General features: G+C 37.8%; 1 protein-coding gene across 2 annotated transcripts in view; it reads left to right on the top strand.

Annotated features, from left to right (window-relative positions):
- The window catches only part of DNAAF6 (dynein axonemal assembly factor 6), a 48,976-nt gene extending 33,118 nt beyond the window's left edge, over positions 1–15,858 (top strand). For both annotated transcript variants that reach the window (XM_086389649.1, XM_086389648.1), the window contains exons 6-7: positions 9,419–9,504; positions 15,660–15,858. In XM_086389649.1, the coding sequence (XP_086245775.1) occupies positions 9,419–9,504; positions 15,660–15,789 (216 nt within the window). In that variant the 3' untranslated portion in view covers positions 15,790–15,858. The remainder of the gene's footprint in view (positions 1–9,418; positions 9,505–15,659) is intronic.
- The last annotated feature ends 2,510 nt before the right edge of the window (positions 15,859–18,368 follow it).

Here is an 18,368-nt window from a genome sequence, read left to right as displayed (position 1 = left end):
ATGTCAGCGTTCACTCTTGCCATCTCCTGTTTGACCCCTTCCAATTTGCCTTGATTCATGGACCTAACATTCCAGATTCCTATGCAATATTGCTCTTTACAGTATCGGATTTTACTTCTATCACCAGTTCCATCCACAACTGGGTGTTGTTTTTGCTTTGGCTCTGTCTCTTCATTCTTTCTGGAGTTATTTCTCCACTCTTCGCCAGCAGCATAATGGGCACCTATCGACCTGGGAAGTTCATCTTTCAGTGTCCTACCTTTTTGCCTTTTCATACCATTCATGGGGTTCTCAAGGCAAGAATACTGATGTGGTTTGCCCATTCCCTTCTCCAGTGGACCATGTTTTGTCAGAACTCTCTACCATGACCCGTCCATCTTGGGTGGCCCTACAAGGCATGGCTCATAGTTTCATTGAATTAGACAAGACTGTGGTCCATGTGATCAGTTTGGTTAGTTTTCTCTGATTGTGGTTCTTAGTCTGTCTGTCCTCTGATGGAGAAGGATAAGAGACTTATGCAAGCTTCCTGATGGGAGAGACTGACTGAGGGGGAAACTGGGTCTTGTTCTGATGGGCAGGGCCATGCTCAGTAAATCTTTAATCCAATTTTCTGTTGATGGGTGAAGCTGTGTTCCCTCCATGTTATTTACCTGGGACCAAACTGTGGTGGAGGTAATGAAGATAATGGCGACCTCCTTCAAAAGGTTCCATGCACTCACTGCTACACTCAGTGCCCCCAACCCTACAGCAGGCCACTGCCAACCCACGCCTCCACCAGAGACTCCTGGACAATCACAGGCAAGTCTGGGTCAGTCTCTTCTAGGGTCACTGCTCCTTTCTCCTGGGTCCTGGTGTACACAAGGTTCTGTTTGTGCCCTCCAAGAGTTTGTTTCCCCAGTCCTGTGTAAGTTCTGGCAACCCTGTGGTGGGGTTAATGGTGACCTCCTCCAAGAGGGCTTATGCCATACCCAAGTCAGCTGCACTCAGCCCATGTCTGCTGCACCCAGAGCCCCTGCCCCTGCGGCAGTCCACTGCTGACCCGTACATTCACAGGAGACACTCAAACACAGTTCTGTCTTGGTCTCTGTGGTGTCTCTGGGTCCTGGTGCGCATAAGGTTTGTTTGATTCCTCTGAGCGTCTCTGGCGGGTATGGGGTTTAATTCTAAACGCTATTTCATCCCTCCTACTGTCTTGCTGGGGCTTCTCCTTTGCCCTTGGACATGGAGTATCTCCTCAAAGTTGCTCCAGTGCCTACCGTCTTGCTGGGGCTTCTCTGCCCTTAGTGTGGGGTATCTCCCCACAGTCGCTCCAGCGCCACGCAGCTGCAGCAGCTCCAGCACCGTACAGCTGCTGCCGCTCTTCCTTCAGATAGTGATAATTACCTCCTAATTCTTTCCTGTTGAATTGCATGAGTTAGTACCTCCAGAACTATGTTACATAATAGTAGTAAATAATGGTTTTATTTATTTCTCCCCTTTAGAATATTTCTGATGTTTCCTCATTCACCCTGATACTAACTTTTGTGTTGTGTGTTAAGAACCTGTTCATCTATTCTGATTGATCAAATGCCTTTTTAATGAAGGCAATGGCACCCCACTCCAGTACTTTTGCCTAGAAAATCCCATGGATGGAGGAGCCTGGTAGGCTGCAGTCCATGGGGTCGCTAGAGTCAGACATGACTGAACGACTTGACTTTCATTTTTCACTTTCATGCACTGGAGAAGGAAATGCAACCCACTCCAGTGTTCTTGCCTGGAGAATCCCAAGGATGGGGAAGCCTGATGGGCTGCCATCTATGGGGTTGCACAGAGTTGGACACGACTGAAGTGACTTAGCAGCAACAACATGATATTTTTACTTTTTGATCTACTGGTATATTCAGTTTCTTAATATTGAAACATCTTTGTATAAATTCATTTACTCAACACATATTTATTGATTACCTATGATATCCCATAGTAATAAACAAAACACAAATATCACTGTATTCACAAAGCATACTTTCAGTGGGAGAGTTGAATGAACAAAATAAATGCAAAATTGTATTTTACATTGGAAGGTGATTAATGCTATGAAGGGGGAAAAAGCAAGGTGAAGTGATAGCATGTACTAGGGAAGCTAGTGGCTGCAGTTTTAAATTCTGTGATCAGGGAAGACCTTACTGAGAAGGCAATTTGTGCAAAGACTTGAAGGCATCTCTCCCCATCAGGAAGTGAGGCTAGGATGCTGGAAAGTTATCTAAGTGGATATTTAAATCACCAATGTTTAAGATACCAGTTAATGTTAGAAATATCAATAGAGAACAAAGAACTATTCTTAGAGAAATAGGTATAGGAAATCTGACTCAGGAATTGGTAGATGGTGCCAACAAGGAGGGTAATTGGTGGTATAGTATGAAGACATGAGATTTATTTTTAAAAAGATGCAAGGAAGCGGAGGCAGGCCTAATGATATACGAAAATTGGGAGGGGGGAAAAAAAAGACAGGCACAAATTGAGAAGACTATAAGGGAATCAGTGTCATCAAGGTAAACTAAGGTAAACCATCAGTTTAAGAAAAATTGCAGAGAATATTGAGAGGCTAATGAGATAAGGGATGTTGTACTAGTGTTCCAGAAGATCTAATGGAAGGGTTTCATGAGTTGGTAAGGGGTAGGAAATGGAAACAAAATAGAAGCTAGGAAGACCAGATGGTAATTATTAAGTGATAAGGAAAGACTTAGAAATCTGAGGCTTCCTGTGTTTATTGACAAATAGAGATAAAAAGGGAGAAGGCAATGGCAACCCACTCCAGTGCTCTTGCCTGGAAAATCCCATGGTCGGAGGAGCCTGGTAGGCTGCAGTCCATGGGGTCGCTAAGCGTTGGACACGACTGAGCGACTTCACTTTAATTTTTCACTTTCATGCACTGGAGAAGGAAATGGCAACCCGCTCCGGTGTTCTTGCCTGGAGAATCCCAGAGACGGGGGAGCCTGGTGGGCTGCCGTGTATGGGGTTGCACAGAGTTGGACACGACTGAAGCGACTTAGCAGCAGCAGAGATAAAAAGTATAATGAATTTAGTTCCAACAGCCTCAAAACAGATAATGGCAGTGAGGCTGTGTTTGGGGATAAATGTGGGTACCAACAGAAGTATGAAGGTCCTCTAGATGAGTGTTCTTACTCCAGAATGAGCTGGGCTTACTCTGGACTCCTGTGAAAGGAGAGGAATCATGCTCATGATCTTATGAAACAGACATGGCCATATGGTACTGGAATGTTATAGAAAATGTATCCACTACTTTTAAAAGATATCTGTTGGTTTCATATCTTAGTTTTTGAGAACATATACCTCCATATTTTTATATCCAGAGGTAAATATTTATACAATTTCAAAGTACGGGGATCTATCCCTTTAATTTTTTTTTTTTCATTTTCCTATAGATTATCATTGCTCCTGAGAGTTTTTATAAAATACTATGGTTGCACTGAAAAAAATATCTCACATGTGTTTCCATAGGTAAACAATGGGAAGTTAAATCACTGAAGCAATTCAAAATGAGACTTAACCAAACTTTTCTGTTAATCAAAATCTCCTAATATTTTTGTGTTTCAAATGGAAACTCATATAGTCTTAACTTCGTTGTCAAGAATCAAATATACTGGAGATGGCTGCTGTTTTTCAAATTTTTCTGTATATATTAAGCCTCACTAAAATTTCAGTAGATCTCATAGATTGGTCAAGTCACATATATAAGGTATGCATCACTTATTCTTATGTTCTGGCATTCAGGAAGTGATAGTTCAGGAGAAAGCCTAAAATCGTTGATTTCTAACAAACACTTGCTATTTGACTTTCTCATTTTGATTTTCAAACAACTTAGAATATGATCAAAGACACTTATCAGAGGAACTGGAAAGTCTATATTAATCACCTACAGATTATAGGAATATACTGTCTTTAAGAACCATCTTGTCATGTAAATCTAACATAGGAATAAGACAATAAAGAGGAAATCTAAACCTCAAAATGAAAATCTCACATTAATGACCCCACTCCCAAAAGCTTAGGGATATTAAACTAGCTCTGTTACAACACATAGGGGAGAATAAATGAAAGACAGTGAAAACAATTGATAAGCAATTTGACCTACATTTACCCATTTCCAGGAAAGCCTCAAAGTGAATTCCTAAAGAGCCTGAAGAAGTAGTTTTGACTACTCTCCTGAAGAAAAGCTGAAGGTGGAAAGAAGGAATCTCACAAACTTTAAATTAGTGGACTCTTTTCCTGTTTTATCCACATGGCTGGAAGGCAGAAGTGTAAACTAAAGTTAGTCTTGGGTACAGCGGTAGTCAGGCTTTGAGATGGCCCACAATGATTCTCACCTTCTGATATCCTTCCCTTTGTGTATTCCACTCTCACATCGAATGGGGCTGACCTGTATAACCACTAGGATATTATAGAAATGAAAGTATACATCTTCTGAGGCTACATTTCTGAAAAAGGCATGCCTTCTGTCTCACACTTTTGGATCATTCACTCAGGGGAGAAGACAGCTGTTGTGTCATAAGGACAGTCAAGGCTCTAAGTCCTATTGAGAAGTCCATGTGTTGAAGAACTGATGTTGCAGGAAGGGGGACTCCTTCAAGGGCCCGAGAATGGGCTCTTGTCTAACACTTGAAAATGAATTATCTGAAGAGACACACATGCTGACAAAGCAAGAGACTATTGGAAAGGGGTGCCTGGGTGGAGAGTAGCAGGGTAAGGGAACATAGAAGAACTTCTCTGCCACGTGGCTCACAGTCTTCAGTTTATAGTAATGGAGTTAGTTTCTGGACTGTCTCTGGCCAATCATTCTGACTCAGGGTCCTTCCTAATGGTGTATCTCTCAGCCAAGATGGATTCCAGTGAGAAGGATTCTGGGAGGTTGGTAGGACATCTGAACTAGCATCCCCTCTCTCCTTTTGACCTTTCCTGAATTCTTCCTGTTCGTGGTAGCTTGTTAGTTCCACATTCTTTACCAGGACCTCCTGTTGTAAGATAACTCATACACATGGTTACTGTGGTGCCTAGCCAGTGTAGGTGGTTTTGGTCAGTGATTCCCTTAACACTGAGTTCTCTTGCCATCAGATGTGTGAGTGAGTCATCTTGGAGGCAGATTCTCTAGCCCCAATAAAGCCTTCAGATATCTGCAGCTCAGCCAATATCTTGAACACAAACTCATGATAAACCCTACCTAAGACAGAACTACCTAACTAAGCCTCTTCTGAATTCCTAACCTATGGAATATATATAAGATAATAAATGTTAATTGTTGTTTTTGAGTCATAAATTAAGGAGGGAGGAAGTATAATTGGTTTTGGTTATACCACAATAGATAACTAATAAACAGTAACTATTAGGTTGGTACAAACATAATTGCAGTTTTTGCATTGTTGAAATTTGCCTTTTGATGTTAAAATACATTCTTAATAAATGTGGTTATGTTGTACATCATTTCAATGTGCATTTCTCACTTTATGCTTTTTTTGCTAATGACTTTGCATGCATGCTAAGTCGCTTCAGTCGTGTCCGACTCTTTGTGACCACATGGACTGCAGCTTACCAGGGTCCTCTGTCCATGGGGATTCTCCAAGCAAGAATACAGGAGTGGCTTGCCATGCCCTTCTCCAGGGAATCTTCTCAACCCAGGGAAATGACTTATTACTTGCTGTTTATTTTATATTAATTTTGGACTATGGGAATAATGTTATACAAAAAGCAAATTCAAGTGATTTTCATATTTGAGTTCAAAATGAGTCGTAAAGCAGCAGAGACAACTCACAACGTGAACGATACATTTGGCCCAGGAACTGCTAATGAATGTACAGTGCACTGGTGGTTCAGGAGTTTTGCAAAGGCGATGAGAGCCTTGAAGATGAGAAGCATAGTGGCCACCCTTCAGAAGTTGACAGCAACCAATTGAAAGGATCATTGAAGCTGATCCTCTTACAGCTACACAAGATGTCGAAGAAATCAACATCGACCATTCTATGGTCGTTGAGCATTTGAAGCAAATTGGAAAAGTGGAAAAGCTTGATAAGTGGGTGTCTCATGAGCTGATTGCAAATAAAAAAATCATTTTGTTGTGTTGTCTTCTCTTATTCTTCGAAACAACAAACCATTTCTCGATCGGATTGTGGCGTGTGACGAAAAGTGAATTTTATATGACAAACTGGCAACGACCAGCTCAGTGCACTTTCCAAAGCCAAACTTCCACCAAAATAAGTCATGGTCACTGGTGGTCTGCTGCCAGCCTGATCCATCTTTCTGAATCCGGCAAAACCATTACATCTGAGAAGTATGCTCAGAGCAAATCAATGAGATGCACTGAAAATTGCAACATCTGCAGCAGGCATTGGTCAACAGAAAAGACCCAATTCTTCACAACAATGCCTGACTACATGTCACACAACCAGCACTTCAAAAGTTGAACGAATTGGGCTATGAAGTTTTGCCTCATCTGCCATATTCCCCTGACTTCTTGCCAACTGTCTTCAAGCATCTTGACAGTTTTTTGCAGGGAATATGCTTCCACAACCAGTAGGATGTAGAAAATGTTTTCCAAGAGTTCGTCAAATCTCGAAGCATGGATTTTTATGCTACATGATTAAATCAACTTATTTCTTGTTGGCAAAAATGTGTTGATTGTAATGGTTCTTATTTTGATTAATAAAGATGTGTTTGAGCCTATTTATAATTATTTAAAATTCAGTCTGAAACCACAATTACTTTTGCACCACCCTAACAATAGGTAGCAGAACCAGAATTCAAGCCCAAATTTGATTCCAAAGGTTGATCTCCCAAAAGATCAAAAATTTGCCAATGAAATTTTTATCAGTTTTCCTTAGTTACCTATTAAAATACATTTTTAAATGAATTCCATTTGTATCCTATGTAAAGAGAGGAACATCAATTCCTTTGGTCAGTGAAATACTGTGTTTACTAATACTGGACACGTTAGGTCTTGGGTACAGTCAGTTCTAAGTCAATAGTAGCCATGTCTATTTTCCAGGTATTCATTAAAAGTATTTTTGAGGAAGTCTGATTCATGTTTCAGGAGGAGTCTTTCTGTTGACTCTTCATCAAATCTTCTACTTTATGAGATATTAATGTGTACCATTCCACTTAATTTGTTCTTTCTCCTGTCCTGTGAAACCATTTTAGTACACAATTTTAATTTCCTCAAAAGGAAAAATTACTGAGTTGTTTCTGAATTACCCTTAATTAGACTTGCAAACGATTTTAAGAACCACTTTGAAGTTTCTACCCAAAAGTTGTATCAAAATTTCATGTAAGTCATTTTTTTAAACTCAAATGTCATTTCAACACTGGGGAAATAATCTTTTACCTTGAAAGATATAAACATTTCAAACTAAAGAAAAATTTTTGTATTTCTGAGTCCAAGTGAAATGAATCATCTGGCAACTAAAGAACATCTCAACCGGACTATCCTATCTGAATGTTTTTGTGGAAAAATTGGTCTTTCTTGTCCAATAGACTGCTCATTTAATTTGAGGTAGAGCCCCTATAACTTCCTCTTTGAGAAATGTTCTGTTTCTCTCATTAAAAGCATCTCTTTTTTAGTAGATTTGAATTTTCAAAATATAAATTAGGAGGTAATTGTTTAATGAAAATATGAACCAAAGGATACATTTAGATGGTAGGACCTCTAGAGTTCTATTTACAAATGTTTGTTTATATACAGATTTAATAAAGTAAAATATAACTCACAGACACGTATTTATTCACATACTTTATATTGTGAAAACACTATCGCCTATTTTAAGCTTCTTGTAAGAAATTCTGATTTTTTCCCCACTATTTGATAGGTATTTCCTTTGTAATGTATTGCTTTTATCCTTGTTATTCCAGCTCTGAACTCAACAGATGTTCAGAATTTCAAGTCTTCTAGCTCATATTAGTGAAGACTTCATAATTTAACTTAAAGTTGTTCATGGAAACTACATGCTGAGAGAAAGATCAACTTCTATTGAAAAGAGAATGGATTAGAGTTAGAGATTAGACTTTGTATTGTGATAAAATACACATAATATACAATTTACCATAGTGACATGTAGTGTGCTCACAATGTTGCACAACCATCACCACTATCTAATTCCAGAACATTTGCATCAACCCAAAAGGAAATCCTTTTGTCACACCTCTTTTCTCCTTCCCCAGTCCCTCCAGTAACCACTAATCTGTTTTCATTCTCTATAGATTTGCCTATTCTGGATATTCCAGATAACTAGAATCCTACAATATGTGACTTTTTAGCTTAATGTTTTCAAGGATCATTCATGTTATAGTATTTCATTCCATTTTATAGCTGAATAATACTCCACGGTAGGGATTAGACTACACTTTGTTTATCCATTCATCAGTTGATGTGCATTTGGGTTTTTGATGCCTTTTGGCTATTGTGAATAATGCTGCCCTGAACAAAAAACGTTATGTACATAATTTTGTTTGGTTGTTTTTAATGCTCTTGAATACACACACACACACATATATATACTCAGGAGTTGAATTGCTGGGCCGTGTGGTAATTGAGATGAGACAAGTTTTGAGTGAAATCTTATTAAATCAATAAATAGTCCCATTTTTTGAGTAGTGGTCATATTGTTATTTCTCTTTTGTTATATTAGCAAGTTTTCTGGACTCCTACAGTTCTCTAGGAAATGTGGCATGGGAATTAATGCCAGGAGACTACAACATAGCATCACCAACCCACACCCAACATGAGAACTAACCATTTTTTATACAAAGTACCCAGTGATATAAAGGCAGTGGAAGGTTCCCAGCTCTAGCAGGTGTACTAGCATGCACCTTCAAGCAATGAAGGTACTGGCATGTAACCAAAGTGTTTCAATAATAACTTTGAAGGCAGATAAGGTGATGGCACCCCACTCTAGTACTCTTGCCTGGAAAATCCCATGGATGGAGGAGCCTGGTAGGCTGCAGTCCATGGGGTTGCTCAGAGTCGGACAGGACTGAACGACTTCACTTTCACTTTTCACCTTCATGCATTGGAGAAGGAAATGGCAACCCACTCCAGTGTACTTGCCTGGAGAATCCCAGGGATGGGGGAGCCTGGTGGGCTGCCATCTATGGGGTTGCACAGAGTCGAACACGACTGAAGCGACTTAGAAGAAGAAGAATCTTAGTCAAATTACAGATGGTTGCCTTGGTTCACTCACTAAACTTCTCTGGATCTTGGTTTCTCCATCTGTACAATGAAGATAATAAACACTGCTTCTCAAGATTGTTATAAGAGCAGAGTCTGGCACATAGTTGGCATTTAAATAAATTTTAGTTCTCATTCCCTCTTATTTTATTGGACTCTTCAAATTGTTCTTCAAGACAACAGTATTTTTCTTCTCATTTTTTCTTTCAGGTGAAAATTAAACTACCAAACACCAACCCTTCTGATATTAAAGTTGACATTCAGGAGACGATCCTTGACCTCCGTACTCCTAATAAGTGAGTAAAACTTGGAGCTAGAATAATGAATGTTATAATATTAATGAATCTTTTGTCAATATCCTTTATAAAAGTGTATGTAGTTATTTTGTATCACCCCCAAAGTCAGAAGAAAAGTGAAAAAGTCAGTTAATCATTCAGATGTTTGATCTGGTTAATATAAACATAAATATATTTGTAAATACCTAGATTTTTTACCACTTTACATGCATAGATTTGGAGTAGGTTGATACCACCAAAACATAGTCCCTGACATTCAGATACAGTTTGCTTATCTATGACGAAAAACAGCTGGAGGTGAAAATCTTTTAAGTTGTAAGTCTTGCGTGTGATATTTTTTTGTACAGTGATGGCATGAAAGAAGCAATCTTTAAGCGTTTTGGATATTGTGGGGCTCTAAGGTTGTTTGCGGAGAAGGCAATGGCACCCCACTCCAGCACTCTTGCCTGGAAAATCCCATGGATGGAGGAGCCTGGTAGGCTGCAGTGCATGGGGTCGCTAAGAGTCAGACACGACTGAGCGACTTCGCTTTCCCTTTTCTTTTTTTTTTTTTTTTTATCTCTAATTTTATTTTATTTTTAAACTTTACATAATTGTATTAGTTTTGCCAAATATCAAAATGAATCCGCCACAGGTATACATGTGTTCCCCATCCCGAACCCTCCTCCCTCCTCCCTCCCCATACCATCCCTCTGGGCCGTCCCAGTGCACCAGCCCCAAGCATCCAGCATCATGCATCGAACCTGGACTGGCAACTCATTTCCTACATGATATTTTACATGTTTCATTGCCATTCTCCCAAATCTTCCCACCCTCTCCCTCTCCCACAGAGTCCATAAGACTGTTCTATACATCAGTGTCTCTTTTGCTGTCTCGTACACTGGGTTATTGTTACCATCTTTCTAAATTCCATATATATACATTAGTATACTGTATTTATGTTTTTCCTTCTGGCTTACTTCACTCTGTATAATAGGCTCCAGTTTCATCCACCTCATTAGAACTGATTCAAATGTATTCTTTTTAATGGCTGAGTAATACTCCATTGTGTATATGTACCACAGCTTTCTTATCCATTCACCTGCTGATGGACATCTAGGTTGCTTCCATGTCTTGGCTATTATAAACAGTGCTGCGATGAACATTGGGGTACACGTGTCTCTTTCCCTTCTGGTTTCCTCAGTGTGTATGCCCAGCAGTGGGGTTGCTGGATCATAAGGCAGTTCTATTTCCAGTTTTTTAAGGAATCTCCACACTGTTCTCCATAGTGGCTGTACTAGTTTGCATTCCCACCAACAGTGTAAAAGGGTTCCCTTTTCTCCACACCCTCTCCAGCATTTATTATTTGTAGACTTTTGGATCGCAGCCATTCTGACTGGTGTGAAATGGTACCTCATAGTGGTTTTGATTTGCATTTCTCTGATAATGAGTGATGTTGAGCATCTTTTCATGTGTTTGTTAGCCATCTGTATGTCTTTTTTGGAGAAATGTCTATTTAGTTCTTTGGCCCATTTTTTGATTGGGTCGGAGGAGCCAAGATGGCGGAGGAGTAGGACGGGGAGAACACTTTCTCCCCCACAAATTCATCAAAAGAGCATTTAAACGTCGAGTAAATTCCACAAAACAACTTCGCTTTCCCTTTTCATTTTCCTGCATTGGAGAAGGAAATGGCAACCCACTCCAGTGTTCTTGCCTGGAGAATCCCAGGGACGAGGGAGCCTGGTGGCTCCCGTCTATGGGGTCACACAGAGTCGGACACGACTGAAGTGACTTAGCATAGCATAGCATAAGGTTGTTTGATTATATTCATCTAAAAATCAATGAAAAGACTTATCAATTACCTAAAACAAAAATCTAACAGCTAATTTATCACTGGATCCTCAAGTTGCATGAATACATTTTAAATTAATGCAGATGATAATGGAATAATTCAATTAAACATTTGATATGTTCAAAAATAGTCTTGTTATTATACAAGTTCAAATGCTGTTCCCCAAACACAATATATAAGGTAAAATTCTGATAAAATGTTTATCCTGAAACCTGGATAAATCAACCCTGTCTCTCAAAACTAACTATATAAGGAAGGAATCAATAGAACCTGGCATGTGCTAGATAAAATATCTGAATATCTCATTGCTTTGTTCACTTTTCAGCTGGATGTGTAGCAGTTAGCACACTTGGTTGACTGCAGTGGACCTTTGTTAACTCATAGACATTTCAAAATGGGTGTGGGGAGCAGTCAGATGCTAGCATATTATCTTCCTTCCATTATCAGTACCTATAGTTCTTCTCTGTTGATCATAGGGCTTTGAGAAAATAACAAAATCTGATCTCTGCTACAAAAGACTTCTATGTGTAAACACACCAATGTACATGAGTAGCTTAACTTTGATTTCTACCATAGAGGAATTTAACCACAAATGACCTACAGAGGAATACATATCAAATATTTTCTCCTTAATATAATTTTAAAAATGTATTCACTCAAAAATTGTCTCATGTTATGAAAATCACATTCCTTATTTTCACCATTGACATCAAGGAGTATAGTAATTTTTTCATTACATGCTATACACACATTTACTCTTTCCACACAACCTTTGCAAGGGAAGTTGGTTAAATGAGCAGTCAATCTTCCATGATATTTGTGCACTTGTTAAAAGCACAGACATCTACACACCATGGAGTTAATTTCCATTCCCGTAGCGGTTCTCACTGTCTCCATCAATCTTTAGGCAGCTGCTCTGGCTATGCTGTCATTCCAGATACCTTTCAAAGCCCACTAAATGAAAGACTCACACAGAGATATTTTTCCAAATAGAATGTGGGCTGCAGTAGGTCATTTGGATCATACAGTACTAATATATTAAATGCTCAGCACATAAAAGTACTGTCTGTTAAGAAAAAGGTCATTAATTAAGGGAGAAGAAAGAATTAAAATTTTTATTACTTTTCCTAAAAACTCAAACATTCTTTGGAGCCCTGATATTATCTGAACTAGTATTATTGGAAATGTGTCTTGCTTTGAGTTTGCCGATATTCACATCTACTTTCTTTAGTTTCTAACTTTGACACCCTGTAACACTATGCTTACTGGTTTCAAGAAGCATAACAGTGGACATTCTGTTCATGTACCTATAAGGGAAAATGAGTGGAATTATTTTAACTAAATTGACTAGATATCAATCTATTGATAGTCAATTGCATTAAAATTATGAATAAAACCCAGATTTTTAGCATTATAGAATGAAAAGAAATGTTTGCTGAATCCTTCATTTTAAAAAAACTGGTTGTTTTGGCATATAGATTCCCAACAGGGTAGGTAGAAAGGAAGAAAGATAGGTGAAATTGTATAATGTCTCAAAATCTCCGGACTTTATCTTCATATGGGGTTTCATTATTTTTTAAGATGGATTCTAAGAATATCTTCAATGAATTCCTTGAATGTGATAATAAAAACACATTCTAAAGATAAACATGAGTTAATTTCTGGTTGTTTGTTACTTTAGATTATCTCACTTTTGCTGTGCTCCTTTGATTTAGATTGAATTGACTGATATTCAAAGACATAAACACCTAAAAAAAAGTTTTCTAAATGCAATAGTGAATTGCAGCTCAGTAGCTGTTTCTGCTTTCTTTGAAAATAGTTATATCTCCAACAGGAAACCTTAAAAAGGCCATATCTTTTTTAAGCCCAGATATGTAAATCAAATAATTCATAAACTACATAAAATAAAAAGTACATTATGTGAATATGCACAGAACAAGGTTGTTGTATATTTAAATCTCTTGGCAAGAAACATCAACTTGAATTCTCTAATATAAATGTAAGCATATAAGTCTCTAAACTAGAATTCACTGTATAGATATTTTTTTGTTTTTACTTTCATATATTATTATTTGCATTTAAATAATTTCTAAAGAAAAGCAACACTGGAGAGACTGTTTTTTTACTTTTTATTTTATATTGGAGTATAGCCAATTAACAATGTTGTGATAGTTTTAGGTGGACAGCAAAAGGACTCAGCCAATATGCATGTATCCATCCTCCTCCAAACTTCTCTCCCATCCAGGCTACCACATAACATTGAGCAGAGTTCCCTGTGCTACATAGTAGGACCTTGTTGGTTATCCATTTAACACTGGATAAACATTTGATCAGTGACTAAACTTTAGCTTTTTAAAAAGCAAATATTTTTCAATGTAAAGGCAGAGAGATTGGGTTTAAATGTTCATTCATATTTTATTATAGTACTGATCTATACTAGTTATTCAAATATCATTTTGTAGTGACCTATTTGCTTTTAATTCATTTATTCATTCACTCAACAAATAATACTTTCCTTCTTTTAAAAGCCTAAATAAGTTATACAGTTTCTACTCAAAATTTTTGTATGTGAAGCTATACTACTAAGGACTAGACAAAAATGCAGGGATGGATGGATCATTCCAATGGCCACTAACTGTCTTTTTTTTTTAATTTATTTCTGTCTGGACAGAGAAGTGCACATTATCATTGGAACTTCTTCAGCTGATTTATAGTTGTCTTTTGGTGCAATGAAACTGTCACCACTGAGCTTTGCTTTCTTTTAAAAGTGAATATATTATCATTTGTAGAATAAGGGATGAAGCAAATCTAACTCTAGTACAACCTATATTGTAAACAACTTTAAAAAGATGGACTCTCAGGAACTCCCTGGAGGTCCAGTGGTTAGAACTTGGCACTTTTACTGCCAAGGGCATGGTTTAATCCCTGGTCGGGGAACTAAGATCCTGCAAGCTTCATGGCACAGTCAAAAAAAAAAAAAAAAAAGATGGACTCTACATGGTTTTTGCACCCACTTTTTTTTTTTTTAAGATTCCAAATATTACAGGGTATATTAAAATACATTGCGATTTCATTACTTCAAGTGGAGAGAATTGTTTCTCCTACCCTAAATATCTGGAATGGAACAAAAGTAACAGAAAACTTCTCCTTTAGGTTCCAGAGCTGTGTGATAAATACTTTTAATGAGCCCAGTTTCCTGAATTTAGGTCTTTGCAAATGAATAATGAGGAGACTGATTTTCGAGGCTTTTGTTTTCAAATACTAGTTTTTTGTACAAGTATTCAATAAGTACCCCCTAAAAATTACCCAAATTACCATATTCCTTTACCAGTTTGGGTCTTATACCTCCTAAAAGAGCTTTTCTGTCCACTTTTTATAGAGATCCTCAAGCCTTCTCTGTTGAGAATGTGAGGTAACAAGTGCTTCATGTATTTAATTTTCTTCAGATACCAGCATGTGCTGACCCCATGCATAATTCCGATTCATACCACTATGACATATTTATGGATGTCTCATCCCAGCCATGCGTCTGAAGCATACAGCTATCCAGCAACTGAGCCATAAACTACAAACTACACTCAGCAGTCTCTCACAGGAAATTTCTGTCAATGTAAAGTAGAAAGAACCAGAGGCAAGCAAAAGAAAGCACTTTCATTGATTGGGTATTGAAATCACTGCAGGCCTGAATTTCAATAACTACACCTGGAGTAGAGACTCAGTTTACAGTAATGTTAGCAGAATTATTGTAGAACTATTCGAATTTCAGATTTCTGTCAGGCAGTCACATTTCTTCTACACATAAGGATGACTGGCAAGAGATCTGTCCAAACAACTTAAAGTTGCAGTGGTTCTATTTCTATGCCAATAAACATAGCCTGAGACTATGTTTATATAATGCAAAATGAGGTCAATTTAGAAAAAATAAGCTTGCTTGCTTGCTAAGGCACTTCAGTCTTGTCTGTCTCTTTGTGACCCTATGGACTGTAGCCCGCCAGGCTCCTCTATCCATGGGATTCTCCAGGCAAAAATACTGGAGTAGGTTGCCATGCCCTCCTCCAGGGGATCTTCCCAACCCAGGGATCAAATCCGAGTCTTTTAAGTCTCCTGCATTGAGGGGTGGTCCAAACCGCTGCTTGGAGTTTTAGGGCCAAGAAAAAAAAAGGTATAGTATTTGTGTTAATTAGGCATATTTTTGATCCAGTATTCATACTGTCTAGTTTTTTGGTTCCTAACATTGCGATGATATATATTGCTTCCCATTGCCTTTATTAAAAGTGGTATCTTCTTGATGTCACTGGTTCTAGGTTTTTATTTTGTTTTTCAGGAAGCTGCTGCTAACCCTTCCCCATCCTGTGGACTGCAGCAGTGCCAACGCCTTCTATATACTTGATGTTGAGACTCTCGAAGTCACCATGACTATGAAACGAGAGTTGGATTTCATTAATTTCTTATGAAACAGTGTGGACAAGGATGAAAAGTGGCAAATAACACTGATTAAAAAATAAAAACCTTTGACAAAATTAGCTAATGTTTTCTGTCTTCTCTTTATTATTCTGACATATTGAAAAATGGGCTTCTGTTCAATTCTAGTGCTATTCTGATCATTTACAGTCATTTCTATTAATCTAGTAGGAAATAGTGTTTTCTCATACTAATAAGCTATCCCATTTTTATAGTGATAGCTGGATGGAATTTACAGGTTAACCAGTTAGATTGCTACATGCCAATTAAATAACTGAAATATGACCAAGAAATGGTTGGTTCACTTACTTCAATAGTCTAAAGGCCTTAAGCCATTTGATTATACCATGATACAATTAGTAACATAGGAATTGGTCATTATGATCACCAGAAAAGTTTAATTGATTTCCTTTTTCATTTAATCAAAGGATTTCTAGTGTTCTCTGTTTAGGCTCTCACTATTGTTCAGGAGCATACAAATAACAGAAGATTATAAATATACAAGGCTTCCCTTGTAGCTCAGTCGGTAAAGAATCTGCCTGCAGTGCAGGAGACCAGGGTTGGATCACTGGGTTGGAAGATCCCCTGGAGAAGGAAATGGCAACCCACTCCAATATCCTCGCCTGGAAAATCTCATGGACAGAGGAGCCTGTTGAGCTGCAGTCCATGGGGTCACAAAGAGTCAGGCACGACTGAGCAACTAACACACACAACTAACACATAAATAGTTTGATGCACCATACTAACAACCTGTTTTACTTGAATAAGAAATACTCTTGAACACACAGTGTTATTCGGCTTCCTCAGTCTTGTTCTCAGTGTTTGGATCTATTTAGGTTAAAATATTTTCCTTTTGTGCACTAATAATTATTAACAATGCCTCTTTGGGTACTGTGTTTATATTTAGTCGTTGAATTCCTTGACACTTGAATACAAAGAAAAATGTGTGCATTTACAAATGCTATTCTCTCATTTCCTATATTTATTCATAATTGGACATACTTATTTTGTGAATTATGTCAATGTGCCCTACCTCTTCTGTGCTATATAGCATAAGTTTATTTTAGAATTATTTATTAATAAATCATATTTTAAAACTTGTGTGGCTTAGTCTTACACATCATTGCAGAAATCTGGAGTTACCTGGGGGTAAGTTTTGAAAAGAGATCATGGAAAGATGTGAGCTATTATGATGTGATGTGAGCTAAATACTCAAGCAGATATTTTCTTTTTTTTTTTTTAATTTTTTTTGATTTTTTTTAAATTTTATTTTATTTTTAAACTTTACAATATTGTATTAGTTTTGCCAAATATCGAAATGAATCCGCCACAGGTATACCCGCGTTCCCCATCCTGAACCCTCCTCCCTCCTCCCTCCCCTACCCTCCCTCTGGGTCATCCCAGTGCACCAGCCCCAAGCATCCAGTACCGTGCATCGAACCTGGACTGGCGACTCGTTTCATACATGATATTATACAGGTTTCAATACCATTCTCCCAAATCTCCCCACCCTCTCCCTCTCCCACAGAGTCCATAAGACTGATCTATACATCAGTGTCTCTTTTGCTGTCTCGTACACAGGGTTATTGTTACCATCTTTCTAAATTCCATATATATGCATTAGTATACTGTATTGGTGTTTTTCTTTCTGGCTTACTTCACTCTGTATAATAGGTTCCAGTTTCATCCAGATATTTTCTAAGCTTAATTATACAGACAACTATTAAGCATCTAGTTTGTGACTAGATCAAGTAAAAGGAAAAGACTGAGAATTTGGGAAAAGTGGTTGTGTTAAAACACTAAATTCTTGCAGAGAATTTGACTTTGAAATTACCACCATGACTTTCTTCTCTGGAGGCAGGAGTTGAGGGTGGTATTAACTGAAAGGAAATTAGTGTCTGTGAATTTAAGTCCATGATGTTACAGAATGAAGAGTGTCCTACTTTGCTTTCATAAGATCTTTTTAAAAAGCTGCATTTTAAGAATTTAAGATTGCACCCTAAACTTTAAACTCTGGAATAAGCCTAAACAGTAACCAATATTTTTCTTCTCTAGAGAGCAACACTGAGTCAGTGGAAATTGTATCTTTTTTTCCCCCTGTGTACTGGCCCTAATTACAAAGACCATTATTATTCAAACTGACAATGTGTACAAGTTGTCCCTGGAAGAGAAGATAGAGCATATCCAGGTCAACTTGAATCAGGATTTGGTTATGTGATACTGTATCAGTTTTATAATGAAACAGAGCTTCAAGACAATGAAACGTGATCCAGTAATTTATACCCATCCAGAAATCATCCTACTTCACTGTCTTTGGCTTCAGAAGTAACAACTTCATTATCACTGTTGTTTGTTTTTAAACTAATTCACAGGACTTTTCTCCTTTAAATAGAAATCCTCCACTAAAGCAAGTGTAGATAAAGAGAATATAAAAGGAAATTTATCTTCTCAGAATTTTTCATGGCCTCTCAGCCATGACCCAGAGAACTGGAAGTTAAAACCAGGATTGTGGCATATTATTAACCTTCTCCTTCATGAACTTTACCTCCCTTGTTGGTTTTATAATCTCTGG

The sequence above is a fragment of the Bos grunniens genome, chromosome X (assembly GCF_055505025.1).
Source record: "Bos grunniens cultivar Pamir isolate PY7600 chromosome X, Bosgru_T2T1.0, whole genome shotgun sequence".
NCBI classification, from domain to species: Eukaryota; Metazoa; Chordata; class Mammalia; order Artiodactyla; family Bovidae; genus Bos; species Bos grunniens.
This window is presented reverse-complemented; position numbering and strand designations above follow the sequence as displayed.